Source organism: Ranitomeya variabilis, chromosome 6 (assembly GCF_051348905.1).
Source record: "Ranitomeya variabilis isolate aRanVar5 chromosome 6, aRanVar5.hap1, whole genome shotgun sequence".
NCBI lineage: Eukaryota > Metazoa > Chordata > Amphibia > Anura > Dendrobatidae > Ranitomeya > Ranitomeya variabilis.
The window spans coordinates 407,849,904-407,867,701 of NC_135237.1; the positions used below are offsets into that span (position 1 = coordinate 407,849,904).

Sequence of the window (17,798 nt, forward strand, 5' to 3'; positions counted from 1 at the left end):
GCAGCTGCTGAGGTGTATTATGTGGTATATATGTAGATACATCACTGTAGGCTGAGGTTCTGCAGCAACTGAGGTGTATTATTAGGAGGTATATTTGTAGATATACATAGACTCCTCACTTCACAGTATTCATATGTCAGGGGTGATGAGGAGACATGTGAAGCTTCTGTCACCTGTGTTATTACCAATGCTGGAGTGATGATAGACGGCAGTGCTGGGGTAGATTACCGACAGCCAATGAGTGCGTAGAGGGCGGGCAGAGGGGTGGGGGGCTGGATGTTGAGACTGGGCGGTGCCAGCTCTGACTGTGAGGTTAGATAATAAAGAACAGAGAGCTGTCAAGTTTGGTAGAGCCACAGGTAAACAAAGTGTGTGCAGGAGGAACGAAAGGCAGAAACAACAAACTAAATATATAGGAGTGTTGTATACTACAATACCGAACAGATTAGCTTAACAACTAATTTTGGATTTTGGGGTCGGACAACCCCTTTAAATATTAACCTTTTGGATTGACTGACTTAACTATAGATGTTCAATAACAAAATTAATGATCAAAAATACAAATGGCTTATTAATGTGCACACAGTGTATGGTCATTAAATACTTCAAACTTAAAGTCTGTTCATTGTAGGTAAAGTACATGTATTGTGTCTTGAAATGTTAAATTCTTAAAAAAGTCTCAGTGGCCAGTGAGAAAATATTTTATTTTATTTGTAATATGGGTTGCGATTAGTGTTGAGCATTCCGATACCGCAAGTATCGGGTATCGGCCGATATTTGCTGTATCGGAATTCCGATACCGAGATCCGATACTTTTGTGGTATCGGGTATCGGTATCGAAACAACATTAATGTGTAAAATAAAGAATTCAAATAAAAAATATAGCTATACTCACCTCTCCGACGCAGCCTGCACCTTACCGAGGGAACCGGCAGCGTTGTTTGCTTAAAATTCGCGCTTTAACTTCCTTACGCGAAGTCCCGGCTTGTGATTTTAAAATGCGCGCATGTCCAGCCTCCCGTGACGTCACGGCTTGTGATTGGTCGCGTCGCCCATGTGACCGCGACGCAACCAATCACAACGCCGGAACGTAATTTTAAAATCCTGAAGGACCTGAAATTACGTCACGGCTTGCTGTGATTGGTTGCGTCACGGCCACATGGGCGGCGCGCGACCAATCACAAGCCGGGACTTCGCGTAAGGAAGTTAAAGCACGAATTTTAAGCAAACAACGCTGCCGGTTCCCTCGGTAAGGTGCAGGCTGCGTCGGAGAGGTGAGTATAGCAATATTTTTTATTTTAATTCTTTATTTTACACATTAATATGGTTCCCAGGGCCTGAAGGAGAGTTTCCTCTCCTTCAGACCCTGGGAACCATCAGGAATACCGTCCGATACATGAGTCCTATTGACTTGTATTGGTATCGGGTATCGGTATCGGATTAGATCCGATACTTTGCCGGTATCGGCCGATACTTTCCGATACCGATACTTTCAAGTATCGGACGGTATCGCTCAACACTAGTTGCGATGTGTGAAAAAAAAAGTCAATGCCCGCCCCCAATGAAAAAAAAAAGAAAATGAATTGATAAGAGCGGTAATAGAAGGTGAAGATGATGGCGGGTAAGTATAAAGGTACCTTCACACTTTAGCCACTTTGCAACGATAACGATAGCGATCCGTGACGTTGCAGCGTCCTGGATAGCGATATCGTTGTGTTTGACACGCAGCAGCGATCTGGATCCTGCTGTGATATCGCTGGTCGTTGCTGAAAGTTCAGAACTTTCTTTGGTCGTCAGATTGGCGTGTATCGTCGTGTTTGACAGCAAAAGCAACGATGCCAGCGATGTTTTACAATGGTAACCAGGGTAAATATCAGGTTACTAAGCGCAGGGCCACGCTTAGTAACCCGATGGTTACCATTGTAAATGTAAAAAAAACAAACAGTACATACTCACATTCCGGTGTCTGTCACACGTCCCCCGCCGTCCGCTTCCTGCACTGTGAGTGCCGGCCGTAAAGTAAAAGCAGAGCACAGCGGTGACAACACCGCTGTGCTGTGCTTTACGGCCGGCACTGACACAGTCAGTGCGGGAAGCAGACGGCAAGGGACCTGACGGACACCGGAATGTAAGTATGTAGTGTTTTTTTTTTTTACATTTACAATGGTAACCAGGGTAAACATCGGGTTACTAAGCGCGGCCCTGCGCTTAGTAACCCGATGTTTACCCTGGTTACCCAGGGACTTCGGCATCGTTGGTCCCCAGCGACCACACAACGACTTACCAACGATCACGGCCAACGTAAATCATTTAGTGTGAAGGTACCTTTAGACTGTGCAGGATCCTGAGATTAGAAGCAACGCGCCAGAACTGCAATAATAGAAAACCCACTGGAATGGTCATTTAAACAATATGTCATTTTTCATTTTTTCGTTGATAGTTTCCCTTTAACTACACAATGAGAATAAAAACAATTTTGTATCATATAAGATACTAGACTGTACAAATAAAAAAACTGTTGTGATGAAGATTTTTTAAAACATTATTTTGTTGAAAATCAAGTGTGTATAAAAACAGAAACGTCTTTAATATACATCCTTCGTCCATTATGACTCAGTCATGGTGTCGGCTGTAAAAAACAAAACAAAATATGAGCCTTGGCCAGGCTCCAGTTCAATAGAAATAATGAAATTTGGTTGTAAGCATTAAATCAACTTTTGTCCAGGAATCGTTAATCATGGCTGCAGCCTGTTACCTCAGATCCTGGACGCTAACGATAGAGAAGAGACATCACTGGGAATCAGCAGATGACCCCGCGTGCTCTCCTAATGCTGAGCGCTTAGCGTCACTGCTGGTGACCCACTCTACGAGAGCAGCTGCCGTGGCCTCTCTAGTGCCGGCCTCACCCACTGACATCACGTCTGATATTTAGACTGCAGTTATGGAGCCAATTATAAGCTCATCTACTGGTAATTACATATATCTTACCGACAGCAGACGTGTCACCCTCCAACATTAGTCTGTTTCAAATAATCCTGTAAAATCTCTGCGACTCTCGCTTTATTACAGTTCTCAAGTGATCGGCCAGCTGTCATTGGCACAGTTGTCATTTTTGAAGTGAGGTAAAAACAATTATAGTTTATTTCACCAATGTTGCCATCTACGCCCGTCTACATAAATGACCAATTCACACTCTCATTGAAAGGCCGTTCATTGCTTCCCGCTTCGTGGATACAGACCAACGAACCATCATTTCTTGACCGAGTACTTTGTGTTCCGTGTCTGTTAAAGGTCTTCTTTAAGTACCCAGAAGCAGTGCTACTCTGTCCATGGGCTGCGACTAGTTTTCACCTCAGCTTTAGTCTGAATAAGGCTGAACTGCAATGCCAAACGCAGCAGCTACCGGTGGAACCTGCACAGAATACTGACCGGAGAACAGCGGTGCCGGTATACACTGGTCACATCGGCACAGGCCAGCTTCCTGGCTTGGCCTCACTCCTCCTGGACTCTGTGCTCAGGATTGTGGAGTAGGTGTCCAATTTGGTGGAGTTGGAATAAAATGGACAGACTCCTAAAATATATAATACATTAGGTGTAGGATATACTGGGAATGCTCCATAATAATTTGGGAAAGTTCTGAAATGTCCTATAAATGTGTGTTCTGTTCCTGATCTAAGGATCTCGGCTTTTAGTGGAGATGAATCTGTGCTGCACTTTATGTACATGCTCAGTAGTGACCAGTGCTGTGGAGTCAGGGAAATGGAGGAGTCGGGAGTCAGAGTCAGTGGTTTGGCTTACCGACTCCACAGCCCACTGCCTGTGCTGCTGAACCCGCTGCTCAGGTGGTATGTCCGCCACTGGTATGGATGAAATAGCAATTATTCTGGACAACAGTCACAGACAAACTGGAAACTAAAAATTAAAATTATAACTAACGTATTCCAGCTTTCACAGTGGTTTCTACTTGTAAGGAAAACCACAAGGTGGTGCAGATTCATTCATTTTCTTTGCATAATCAGCTTCATACTTAGTCCAATCAATAACAAAAAATGAGTAGTAATTACTATTATAAGTTGTATGCATGCCATGAAATGAAGATTTTATTCATTCAATTATTGTGTAGTACTAAGCCAATGTTCTGCCATCTCTCACTTATGCCAAATCCCAGCAGTCATTATTTAAGCAGCTTTGCAGTGAGATTTCCAGCATGGACTAATACCACTAATAGTGGAGATCTTAAATCCCATACATAGGAGTTAGAACACTAGACGAACCCCGGTGTCTATACTTAGTCATACAGTCTCTCTAGATTAATTTAGACAAATTGTTTTCTTCATTATCATTTTGTGATATTGAATCTGTTTTCAGAAAACTGACTTTAAGGGGTTTTCACAATTAGATTTCTTTCTTAGAAACATGGGCTGCATCTGCAACTGTCACATTCAGTAGCTTTGGAATAGACTGCCATATCGGACACAGCCTATAGATGGGTGTAGAGCCGTTTTAGAAAACTATAGATGACCATTTTGCCTGGAAAACAGCTTTGAAAAGAATCTATCCCCAGGTTTTTACTACCTAATATGAGAGCAACATAACATAGAGACATAGACCCTGATTCCAGTGATGTGTCACTTAGTGAGCTACTTGCTGTAGTTTTGATAGTATCTCTTTTTTCCAACAGGAGGCTATCACTAAAGGATTAGTAAACCTGCAGTTACGTAGTCCTCCATTTTCCTGAGTTCTGTATAACCATACCCACCACTGATCTGGCTACTTTCTGCCTATGCACAGTGTACACAGAAAGCTTCCAATGAGTGGTGTGGGCGAGGTTATACAGAGCTCAACATTCAAGGACCTGGTATATTTGCAGCAGAAAAAACAGTGATTTCAAAACTGCAGCAAGCAGCTCAGTAAGTGACCCATCACTGGAATCACGGTCTCTACTCTAACCTTATACTGCTATCAGCTGGGGTAACAGAAACCTGGTGACCTACGGTAATTACAATGTGCCGCATTGGACCTGAGGCCAAAAGGGAGATTATAATGTATATAAATATATTGTGTTTTCTTTTTAATGATGAGAAAGAAAGAAAAACGCCAACCCCCAAACCTCTCTAAATGTTAAATATTTTATTTGCCATCTCAGCACGGCCTGGTACATACCTCTCAGTGCAATCTATTACATTTCATTACGCCTTGGCTTTTCTACATGAAACGTCACAGAGATTTGTACGTACACGGCTGGTAGACAGTAATTTAAAAATTCATTTCCTGTGTCATCAGTGCAAGAAAAACTAACAATAAAATTACAGTACATAAATTCACAACAATAGAACACTTATCTCTGATTCATTCTTATGAAGGACGGTACGGTACAGGGGAGAAGTTATGTACATGCACACAAGTGCCTGTATCATCTAGCCGCTGATACAGCTTGGTTTGCATACAGGTTTTTTTGCTGATTTTGTTCCTTGATTTCTAAAATACATTTCATTTCCACTGCTTTGACTACAGCTCCAGATAACATGAAGCCCTGTCCTCATCCTATCTGATAACACTGATGGTATAAATAATAACAAGAGACGGCAGCAACAGATAGTAAAAAATAAAGGAACATATCAAAACAAAGTAGACAGTGCAAGAATAAAATAAAAACTAAAGGCAGCCCAGCACTGAGGGAAACAGAATTTTTCTTCCTATGTTGCTTAATCTGCTGATAACTTGATGTTGCAGGAAAACAAAAAAAAACGATGGGAATTTCATCATGATCATCTCATACAGGCACGTCATATGTTCCCACCAGATGTGTGACGGCGCGGACATTCAGCTACTGCGTGTAGCATTCCTCTTGTGATGTCCGTGTGGTCCTGGCTGATCACATCCTGGGCTGTATGACTGATAGTTCATGCAAGATGGCGTCGGTTCTCCTTTCCCTCTGCTCAAGGTTCCTGGGTTCCCTGCTCCTCGTGTAGATTGCTACTAGAAGGAGCTCGGGAGGCAGTCGGGGAATGTGAGGCCCATCTGGAAGGCAGGCGCCGGTTCGCTGGTCTCTCTGGTCTGGAGAAGCTAGGTTCTAAGGACGGAGCTAACGCAGCACAAGGCAGTTCCTTTGCAACATAAGATGAGGGAGACATAATGACAGTCATCACATAATCCGTAGAAGCGTGGCAGCATTGTTCTAGGGTATTTAACACCTAAATAAACTTCATATATATCCAACTTAGGTACAAAAATATAAAAAAACAACAACTGGCCATGTGTACTATGGTGGCAGAATAATATTTTAAAACAAAAAAAAGAATTTTTTTACAGGTGTGCACAGCTTTTATTGTGTGAGCAATACTCGTCAGAATATGGAACCTGAAGAGACCACACAAATTCCAGATCTATTCTGCAAACCTGAAAGTGTGAGTACATATGCTCCAAGATCCATAGAGAAATGAGACTGAACTTTACTGATTGCTATGGACACATTTTTGATTACATTCCTAATGATGTTTAGTACTAAGTAGAAGTAATATGTGAAAGGCAGATTTTGCATTTTGCGTACTGCACAAAGAAATTGATTTACTCTCATTGTATAGTAAGAATATAAATATTATTAAAGGTCATTTAAATGTCTAATAGTATTCTACATGTATACAATTGGAAGGTAGGGGACATTTTAGAAACTAACAACTTTACGTCATATATGGCCGTACCCTGATACTAATTACAATGGAAACTCCTTTTTTTTACACAGAGGTTAAAATCTTTGAAAAGTACCTATCACATGTCTGTGGCTGCCCTTTTTATTTAAGAAAACAGTCGGCAGCAATAGACAGATCATTTTATTAAATATAACCCATCAACAAAATTGATCAGGAGCGTTCTTAATACCAGGTTAAAGGACCAAACGTTCTAGTATAATTTAGGTTCGAACATATGGGTTGTGGGATATCCCAAAAAAGGTAATCTGTCAGCAGGTTTTTGCTATGTAATCTGAGTGCACCCTAATGTAAGAGTTGAGACCCCAATTATTATTATCATTATTTATTGTTATAGCGCCATTTATTCCATGGCGCTTTACATGTGAGGAGGGGTATACATAATAAAAACAAGTACAATAATCTTAAACAATACAAGTCACAACTGGTACAGGAGGAGTGAGGACCCTGCCCGCGAAGGCTCACAATCTACAAGGGATGGGTGAGGATACAGTAGGTGAGGATAGAGCTGGTCATGCAGCTGTTTGGTCGATTGGTTGTTACTGCAGGTTGTAGGCTTGTCGGAAGAGGGGGGTCTTCAGGCTCTTTTTGAAGGTTTCGATGGTAGGCAAGAGTCTGATGTGTTGTGGTAGAGAGTTCCAGAGTAGGGGTGATACGCGAGAGAAATCTTGTATACGATTGTGGGAAGAGGAGATAAGAGGGGAGTAGAGAAGGAGATCTTGTGAGGATCGGAGGTTGCGTGCAGGTAAGTACCGGGAGATGGAGGAGACAGGTTGTGGATGGCTTTGTATGTCATGGTTAGGGTTTTGTACTGGAGTCTCTGGGCAATGGGGAGCCAGTGAAGGGATTGACAGAGGGGAGAGGCCGGGGAATAGCGGGGGGACAGGTGGATTAGTCGGGCAGAAGAGTTTAGAATAGATTGGAGGGGTGCGAGAGTGTTAGAGGGGAGGCCACAGAGCAGGAGGTTGCAGTAGTCAAGGCGAGAGATGATGAGGGCATGGACTAGGGTTTTTGCACATTCTTGGTTGAGGAATGTACGGATTCGTGAAATATTTTTGAGTTGAAGTCGGCAGGAAGTGGAAAGGGCTTGGATATGTGGTTTGAAGGAGAGATCAGCGTCAAGGATTACCCCGAGGCAGCGAGCTTGTGGGACTGGGGAGAGTGGGCAGCCATTTACTGTAATGGATAGGTTCGTTGGGGGGGTCGCATGAGATGGGGGAAAGATGATGAATTCTGTTTTGTCCATGTTAAGTTTCAGAAATCTAGCGGAGAAGAAGGATGAAATAGTGGACAGACATTGAGGGATTCTGGTTAGTAGGGAGGTGATATCAATTACAGTGATGTGTCACTTACTGGGCTATGTTTTGGTTGGTCCATACAATCTGCGTTTTATCAGCAGGAGATTATCCCTGACCTTGTGTCTCCTAGTCCAACCACGCCCCCAGCACTGATTAGCAGCTGTCACTATACAATTGAGACAGATAGTTATAGCGTGTGCAGGGTTATACACAGCTCAACATTCTGAGCTCTGCTAGATCTGTAGTAAAGAAAACTGTGACTATCACAACTGCTGCACCCAGTAATTTAAGAGACATCGCTGAGATCATGGTCTCTATAAGTATCTCATGCTGCTGTCAGGATTACATAGCAAAAACCTCCTGACAGATTCCCTTGAATGTGAAAGTGCTGCCATATCTTTTACAAAGCAGTTATAATGTCCAACGTGTGAGATCTCACAATAACTTGCCAGATATCGCACTTTCACAGTGACGGGGCCAGCAGAGGGTTGTTGGGTCAAGTTTTGCATGGCAGGACTCACAACATGGAAGTTCAGACCCCAGTTTAAAGTTGGATTCTTTGGACTGGCATTAGGGACACTTCAGGGCATTTGTGTTAATACATCATATTTTGTAAAATCATGCGGCTGGCCATTGCTTTCTTCAAATAAAAATGTGAGCTACAACCTGGTGATAGGTACTATGTAAGGCATGTCAGTGCAATGGGGTTATTGGCACAACAACACTGAAACTCAGAGCTCCATAGGAGATGCAGTTTAAGCATTAGGACTCTTCTGATTTAAGCTGCCGTAAGGCACAAACCCTTAAAAAACAGCAAGGAAGAGTATACTAGGGAAGTTTTTTTCAAATTACAAAGTGAAAAGCTTCACGTTTAAAAATGAGAACAAACACATTAATTAAATAAAAATAAATGAACTATTCCATTTCATTAGACTGGTGGGAATAAAAGTATATGAACGCATGGATAACGAGTTAAATCATAGCCTAACATAAGGTTTACTGATGAGAACAACTATGAGGGCATACAGAGTTGTAAAAAATAATTTGACAGTGGTAATGAACAATAACATTTATCGTCGAATGAAAACAGGTCAAAGAAAAAGGCAATTATTAAAGTGGCATTCTTGGCATTCAAAATATGGGCATCCATTATACAGCATGAAATACCAACACAGGCAACTTATACTAAACGATTAGGACCCACAAGGACAGATTATGTATCAAGCTGATAATTGTTGGCTGGGATCACATATCTCATTCTTTTTTTTTATCCCACAAAAAATAGAATTTTTTTTGTAAGTTACTTGGACCAACATCTAATGGGGAACTGAATACACAACAATACTACTATCAGAACAATGGACTTTAAAACTGTGAAGCAGTAGAAAATTAGTTGGAAAAATCTAGTTCCCCATTGTTGCTATGAAAATACTAACAGAAGCTTATATTCTGCCTGTAAATCAGCACACAAACTGTTAAAACGCAGAAAAGAGTAGGTAAAGGAAGCTTTTTATGGGATAGATTGAAATAAGTAAACATTAGGGAACTGCTGTAATGCAATGTCATAATAAATGTGTGCAGCCTGAAATATAAGCCTTGTAATGTGCAGAACAGCTTGAGAAATAACCTCCATGAGTGACAAATACCAAACACCGGGTGATCACAGACACCAGGAAGATCACAAAAGACATTCTGAGCAACAAGAAAGAAGAAAACAAAGATTGTTATGGTGTTAGTTTAGTAAAATGATCAGTTAGAAATTGACAGAAATCCAGAACAGTCAAGTGAATTGTTAGGCCGAACAATGGGAATAAAGAAACTTGCAGAAAGTGAAGGAAGAAAGACAAAACACAAAGCTTGTGATGATCAGATACAGTTATCAATCAAGGAAATGTTAAATGAGGTGTAAAGCATACCTCCAGTGAAAAACGTGTAAGCAAACACCGTATGCAGGAAATCGCATGCTTCATATTTACTACAGCATCATCCACTTCATAACTGCGTTGTCTGGCCTTACCCTTCTATCCTCAACCGCTGTATGTTTGAGGGGCCTTTCCAGCATATCCTCCTTTACGCTGCTAGGAAAGAATAACTGTGTATAGGCTGCTGTGATCACAGGACTTTACTAAGTGAAAGATTTTCTCTACAGATACAAAGTACTTTTAGTTCCCTGTTTGATCACAATATTTAAGTAATTTTAACCATATCTTTACCTCTATGAGCATAGAGGGGAGACAAGGGCTGCAGTAATGCAAGTCTGCTCATGCTCGCTCCTTTATTGATATGAATGAAGCATGCAGCCTGCATAAGAGCCAAGGTAATAAGCAGCATAGAAGGCTACAGCTTCATTTCAGTGTTAAAATCTTGCCTTTACACACTAAGATGGAAGGTTCTAAACCAGATCACTGGAGGTATCTTTAAGTGAATGTTTTATTGTTTATTTCATAGTGCTGGTAAACTTCGCATCCATGCAGTCTACTGATCTGTGTACAAGATCGTGAACACTTAGAAATTGCATCCAACTGAGAAGATACTTGTAACATCAGCCATGGATACACTGATATTATACGATCCGTTCTCACACTAATTAGACAATCTGCAAATATTTTCACAATTTTTTTAGCTGCGATCCCACATTACAGAGTCATAGGCAGTTCATGGGCGTCAAACTATGGTATCATTTTAAGGAAAATAGCGCTGTGATACTAAATGGAGCTACACCCTTCATATGGGGCATGCAGAGATATGGTAGGGCCGTGTGGATCCAGTTTGTGGGTGCAGTATCACAAATATGATAATATATCAATGTGCTTAAAAGGGGTGTTGGTTAAAAACAAGTTATCCCCTAGCCATAGGATAACTTATTAACCCTAGCAGGTTGGACCATTGGGGCCAATTTTGATTGGCGGAATGAAGCACTTTCCCACCTTTTTCAATGGAGCTGCAATGCGTATTCCTGACTGCTGCTCCATTCATTCCCTATGAGGCTGCAGAGTGCTGACCTCAGCTTTTCCTGGCTAGGGAATGAATGAGGCAGAGGTCAGGTATGTGCAGAACTGCTTCATTCTAGCAGCGATAAAGGTGCCTGGTTGTGCCGATCGGTGCGGGTTCCAGTGTGAAATGACTTAACACCTATCCAGTTGATACGTGATAACTTGATTTCACCATACAACCCCTTTGATTTAGCCACACAACAGAACAATTCACACTATAGTAATTATGGGAACCCAATCCTTTTTTCATCTTTAAATGACTGTATTTACTGATTAACATGAAAACATGGACAACATGTGACAAAGCAGTAAGAAGAGAAATGTCTGACAGTTACTTCAACCATGGAAATTAAGGAGACAATGACAAAAACTGCATGCAGCAAAGCAGTAAGCCAAACAGAGAAAGCTATGAGCAACCTAAATAGAAAGTTCTACAATAATGGTAATATTACAATTCCGAGGACAGCACTGAGGGTTTGTGTAGTAGTGGTATTATAGCATCGTATATTATATAATGCCATCATTTATTATTAGGAAATTACACACTTTTTCACTGGTGGTGTTTTTATGTGACTAGCCATATAACAAAATACTCCATCCGGACCACCCACAATGGAATGGGCAATCCTGTTTTCAGCAGCTAACTTTTAGCTTTGCAGTTTAGACTAGGACATGACAATTTTATTGTCACTGGGGGAAAGCATATTATACTGCTGAGTCTTCGATATGGGAGGGCACTAACACGATACAACCGATTTGTATGCAGCTCACTTACCAGTAAGCGTATATCAGACTTCACTTGAAAGACATCTGAGTGCAGTCCGAAGTTTTGCCTGCACCCATAGACTTGTATGGGTGTTCAAGCGTTCGATAAATACGCTGACAAGCTCAGCATGTAGCAATATTTTTCTCTTGCCGACTTGGAATGATAAAAAAAATGCTAGTCGGCACTGTCCCATAGTACAACATTGGAGCAAGTGCTATCCAATGAAACATCGGATAGCATTAGTCCGAGTTCTACGCTAGCTACTTGCCAGTGTGAGCGAGCCCTTAAAGAGAACCTGTCAGCACCATTTTGCAATGGAAAGTAAACATAGCTGTAATGGCGCTGTAATACTCATTACATTTATACCCCTGGTGAAAAAATCCACTTTGTTGCTGTAATCACCATTTGACATTTCCCGCTAATTAGATTTCAGTGCACAGGGGCCGGACTGTACAAGGGGTCTTCTTCTCCTTGTCTGTGATTCTCTGGCCCCTCTGCCTGTCTACAGTCTGTGAATCAATGGTCACTGCTGAGATTTCAGAGGAGACTGATCATTCACAGATTGGAGGCAGGCAGAGGGGCCGGGGAATCACAGACAGGGAGGAGAAGCCCCAGTGTACTGTGCACCAAAATCTAATTAGCAGAAAACTTCATGGTCGTCAAAGAAGAACAACAAAGAGTAATCAGCATTACAGCCCCATTGCAGCCATGCCTGTACCTTACACTACAAAATCGTGCTGACAGGTTCTCTTTAAACCCCGTTCAGTGCCGCAGCGACAAAGCATGCAATCCATGCTGCACGATCTATAACGATAATGCATGAAGCAATTATTGTGTAATACGGCCAAAACAGGTATAATGGGGTGTAAAACTGAGCAAGTGCTCAAGGCATCTAATTCTTTGCAGCTCCTCAGGAACGGTTGCTCTGAAGCATGCCGACAGTGGGGACTTACTCTAGATCAACAAGAGCTTTATCATTAACCCTATAAATATTGTATGGTGATGTTATTTGGGCATAGATAATTGAGCTGAGTGTGAAATATTTGGCAGTGTTATGTGCCACTATATTGTAGTGTTATTTGGATCCTTTATGGGTGTATTATTTAGGCACTGTAGGATGCTTTAACTTGGGCATTTATAGTCCACGTTGTGTGGAGACTATAAAAAAGTATTATTTTTCAGTATTTAGGTACAGGCAGTCCCCGACTTACCAACATCAAACTTACAAACATAAGATGTTAAAAGCAACAGAACACCTAATCGCTACCGTGCTGCCCACCGTGGGATCCTCTTTCTTCAGCTGTCGCAAGCTGCATCTCCATCCTCTTCACTATCGGCCACGTCAAGGCTTCAGAGGTCACTGCATGCTGTAAAGTCGCAACGTCAAGATGCTCACCCCGACCTTGTGACACGCAGTGACCTCAAAGGCCTGATTGCGTGCAGAGGTTCTGGCCTATAGTCAGGAGGCCATAGATGCGGTGAGAGCTGGTCGGTAGGCAGCTAGGCTGCCGGATAGGAGAGCGATGAGGTGACTATTGCTAAAAACCAAAACAAGTCTAATACCACTCCAACTGCAATGCTGCTCGCTGTCCAGTCCCTTTCCTTCTGACTTGGCACAAATCATCGTTAGCATATTCCTTGCCAGGACTTTTGGCCACTCCAGGTCTCAGAGGCCATTGTGTGTTCTTAGACTGCAATGTCAAGATGCCGTAGCGAAAAAAGAAAAGGATTGGATGGCTGTAGAGGTCAGTGATGAGGTGAGTATTAGATTTTTTCTTTTTGCTTGCCCTGTTACAACTTTACATCCCTAAAGAATCTATCTAGTTCGTAGCCCGGAGACTGCCTGTGTAGACATTGTGTATGCAGCTCCTTGCATTATACAAATAGGCATCTATTCTCTCTAAAATACGTATTGAAATAAAATGTATAAATTACCCCAACATTTGCCCAGTTAGACCACTCCGTCAGGCATTGTGTTCATTAGGCAGGTGAACAATGAAAATACAGGAGCAGCAGCAGGAATTTTTTAAGTGCAATAGTCACATGGGTCCTGGATTAACCATCGATTAATATTGTAATACGATATATAGAGTGGTGTAGTATTTTAACATAATACACTGTGTAGGATTGTAGTGTTGTCTCAGTCATTTAAATAATGAATAATAACAATAAAAAACTATGGTCTCATGGGAATGATGGAGAAGAATTTTAACATTTTAAGTGGAGAACATGAGTTGCATAAGGGTTCGAACACTTTAAAGGTACCTTCACACGAAACGACGCTGCAGCGATAGCGACAGCGATGCCGATCGCTGCAGCGTCGCTGTTTGATCGCTGGAGAGCTGTCACACAGACCGCTCTCCAGCGACCAACGATGCCGAGGTCCCCGGGTAACCAGGGTAAACATCGGGTTACTAAGCGCAGGGCTGCGCTTAGTAACCCGATGTTTACCCTGGTTACCATCGTAAAAGTAAAAAAAAACAAACAGTACATACTCACCATCTGATGTCCGTCAGGTCCCTTGCCGTCTGCTTCCCACACTGACTGAGTGCCGCCGTACAGTGAGAGCAGAGCACAGTGGTGACGTCACCGCTGTGCTGTACTTTCACTTTTACTTTGCGGCGCTCAGTCAGTGTGGGAAGCAGACGGCAAGGGACCTGACGGACATCAGATGGCGAGTATGTACTGTTTTTTTTTTTTTTTAAGTTTACGCTGGTAACCAGGGTAAACATCGGGTTACTAAGCGCGGCCCTGCGCTTAGTAACCCGATGTTTACCCTGGTTACCAGTGTAAAATATCGCTGGTATCGTTGCTTTTGCTGTCAAACACAACGATACACGGCGATCGGACGACCAAATAAAGTTCTGAACTTTATTCAGCGACCAGCGACATCACAGCAGGATCCAGATCGCTGCTGCGTGTCAAACTAAACGATATTGCTAGCCAGGACGCTGCAACATCACGGATCGCTAGCGATATCGTTAGAAAGTCGTTTCGTGTGAAGGTACCTTTAGTCTTTATTGTTGAAGACAGAAGGGCAGTCTATTGTTCTTTACAAGAGGAGTTAACACATTGCTGCTCTTGTAAGATTAGCTGTATACAGGGCCTGCATCAGGCTACAATTTGCTGTCCAGCCTGGTCTGGTTTCACCCTCCTAAGACTCCTTCTTCCATGCTCTCCTACATTGGGTTTATAAATAACAGTTGACAGGGGTATCTATATTTAAAGTACTGACTTATAAAGTGATCGCTGTGAACACTAGGAAAGCCAAGAGCACCTAGGGATCGCTTTGATGGCTACACCTATGTGCCCAAATCCATGTATTTTTGGCTGTGCTTCAAAACAGTATTCAAAGGTTTGAAAGATAAAAAAATAAAAGTGGAAACGAAGAATAAATGAAAACTTACAGCTGTGCAGCAGGCATAGTTAGAGTCCCCAGGGGGCAGTTAGTAAGACAGTTTGATTCTAGACAGGATAGACAGAAAGAAAGCAAACAGATTGAAGACTGCATTAAAGCAAATCATCAGAATTAGTTGTCTTTTTCCAGTAGATGGATATTTCCACGTTGCTAAAAGCTGTTGCAAGGAAGAGTTACCAGAAAGAAATAACAGTAATATTGTTAGTTGCAAGGAATGTGCTACACACATGGACTGGGCTACAACCAAGATCTATTGAAAGTCAACCTAATAAAACATCATATGAAAGCCAACAAGCATCTCTAGAAGACAATTTTTACCAGCAAGACTGAGGTTAGACATATCACAGCCATTGTGAAACACCCAGCCTATACTGAATTTACATTGGGCAGACCCTACCGACCACAACATGTATGTTGGAGAATAGTTAATAAAAGAAATTAAACTTTTCAGAGTCATAGGCAAATCTAAAGCCATGTCTTTCCCAATTGGTAATCTTTTGGATAAACCATACTATAGTCAGCCTTTCCAGCTTGTGGCCAATCTGCTCCTTATTGATTACTGGTTTGCAACTGTTTCTAAAGAGCTGCAACACTCATTAGGCTAATGGTTAAATACACGGCTTGTTTGTCGGCTCTAGTAGATTGTGGGAAGTGAACTGACCCCCCCGTCAAACATTTTCTTTTATTATCTACGTTTTAAAGGATAATGTAAGAATAAATTATCGGAACTAAGTAACAATATTTTCCAGAAATGATAGACCTTTTTTTCTCAACCACTGCGAAGAGCTTTACATGACACATTGTAATTTTCACAGCAGATTATACATTATAGGAAACTAATACATTCTGCCTAGTAGACTAAAAGATGGTTTGTTCACCAATTTGTATTGATCAAATATTTTTCTAAAAACTACAATGCTACACACATAAATCTCTTACCTCAATAGATGCTTGCTCAATTTTTAACAGTTCAGCAGCAGTGTTGGCTGTGTAGCCTCTCGTTGGACTATCTGGAGGTTGCTTTTGATCCTCAAAGAGTTTCTTGCTAAGTATTCTGGCAGCATTTTCCGTCAGCGAGAAGCCTAGAGGAGCAGAGAGGTCTTGCCTACTATAGCTGACATCAGTGTACTGATCCCTTTGGAGGTCTATAGTAATGCGAATAGGACTTGGTGACCTCCCCCTCCCATCAATGCATACTTCAGACATGGTTCCACACTCTGGTCGGGCTTCTGCTGACCGAGATCTGCTACTTGGCCTTGATGTGTTTTGCAAATGGTCACAAATTATTGGGCTGTGGTCAATAATATTGAACAGACTTGAAAGACCATCGTTGATAGTTGTATGAACTGGGCTCTCTCTTGTCGTTGTTGATCTGGCCCAGGCAGACTCACTGAATCCTCTTTGGGGTGTACCTGAAGTGACACGATTGGCTGGCTGATCTGCTTTGGTTAAAGGTTTCTTCTGCAGTTTTGGTGAGCCATATTTTGGGGAACAACAACTACGCTCAAACTTTGCTTGCACCTTTTCAATAGCTGGAGTAACTTGTCTGTTCCTCAAATTACGAGAGGGTGAAGAAATAGGGGTACAACCACCTCTTGGTGTCAGACACTTGTGTGGACTACTGGTTATGCTTCGTAAAGCTTCGGTTTGCAAGCCAACACTAATGGTTTTAGTGGTTTGTGTTCCTGCATTCTTTAAACCATTGGTCTGACAAGCAATGTCTCTAAATTGAGATTCTACTGGGTTTGTACGGATGGCATTCCTTACAGAATTGGCAACTTCTTTCATGTCATCACTCATGTTTCTTGACAACTCTATACTGTGCAACGAAGACGCAAAACTGACAGTAGTGCAAACTGGTCGATCCATTGGGTGTAAACCACTCTCTAAAAAGTCTTTATGCTGATTATTACGATCACATGGCCATCTCGCAAACACCTCAGTAGTGCCATTTTTTCCTTCAGAAACATCTCCATTGACTTTAGGTGTAGAGAAAAGTAAATCTGGCTCTATTGGTTTCATCTCTTCATTGCCATTAATGACAGATTTATCAAACCTACGAACCAAAGGTGGACTATGGAAAACCCTGACCCCCATTCTTTCAGCAACATTGTGGCTTCTCGGAGACTGCTTCAGGCAGTGATCAGGACTGGTCATTGTGTTTGTTGTCATAGTGACACTGGTCGTAAGAAACCATGAAGAGGACTGGAATGTTTCAGACGGTGACTTGGACTCCACTTTTCTATTTCCTGCTCTTTCCCCACCTGCTCTCATGATTTTGTCACCTTGACCCACACTATTATAATCCCAATTCTTGTTGAACTCTTCAATGTACTTCAGGTCATCAGGAGACAAGGGAGGAGTTAATTCATCCTTGTCTCCAGAAAGATCTAAATTCTTGTCAGGAAGGAAAGGAGAGCTCTCCATTAATCGATGAAATTCAGACATGGAGGAAACAGACATGACCCTATAAGACAAAGGGCAAGTTGTCATTAAGAAATTTGGCGCCATCCTTATAAGTATTTGAATACACAGAGGAGTAAAACATGCATGAAATGTAAGGAGACCAGAAAAGTAGACGTGAAACTCCACTTAGAGATCTATACAACACATATA

The 17,798-nt window shown here is 41.9% G+C and overlaps 1 protein-coding gene and 1 long non-coding RNA gene across 6 annotated transcripts in view; one reads left to right on the forward strand and one right to left on the reverse strand.

Annotated features, from left to right (window-relative positions):
• LOC143782605 (uncharacterized) overlaps positions 1-17,798 on the forward strand; it is a 44,136-nt gene that overhangs the window by 14,999 nt on the left and 11,339 nt on the right. Inside the window, exon 2 of the long non-coding RNA XR_013217002.1 lies at positions 6,313-6,407. This is a non-coding gene — a long non-coding RNA (uncharacterized LOC143782605). The remainder of the gene's footprint in view (positions 1-6,312; positions 6,408-17,798) is intronic.
• Positions 5,116-17,798, reverse strand: part of MTCL1 (microtubule crosslinking factor 1) — a 177,035-nt gene continuing 164,352 nt past the window's right edge. For 3 of the 5 annotated variants that reach the window (XM_077270217.1, XM_077270220.1, XM_077270216.1), the window contains 2 exons: positions 16,122-17,649; positions 5,116-6,107 (listed from right to left, as the gene is read on the reverse strand). In XM_077270217.1, coding sequence (XP_077126332.1) covers positions 5,940-6,107; positions 16,122-17,649 — 1,696 coding nt within the window. In that variant the 3' untranslated portion in view covers positions 5,116-5,939. Of the gene's footprint in view, positions 6,108-10,064; positions 10,084-15,171; positions 15,230-16,121; positions 17,650-17,798 lie in introns of those variants that run through there. The other 2 variants (XM_077270218.1, XM_077270219.1) reach the window with 2 other exon arrangements.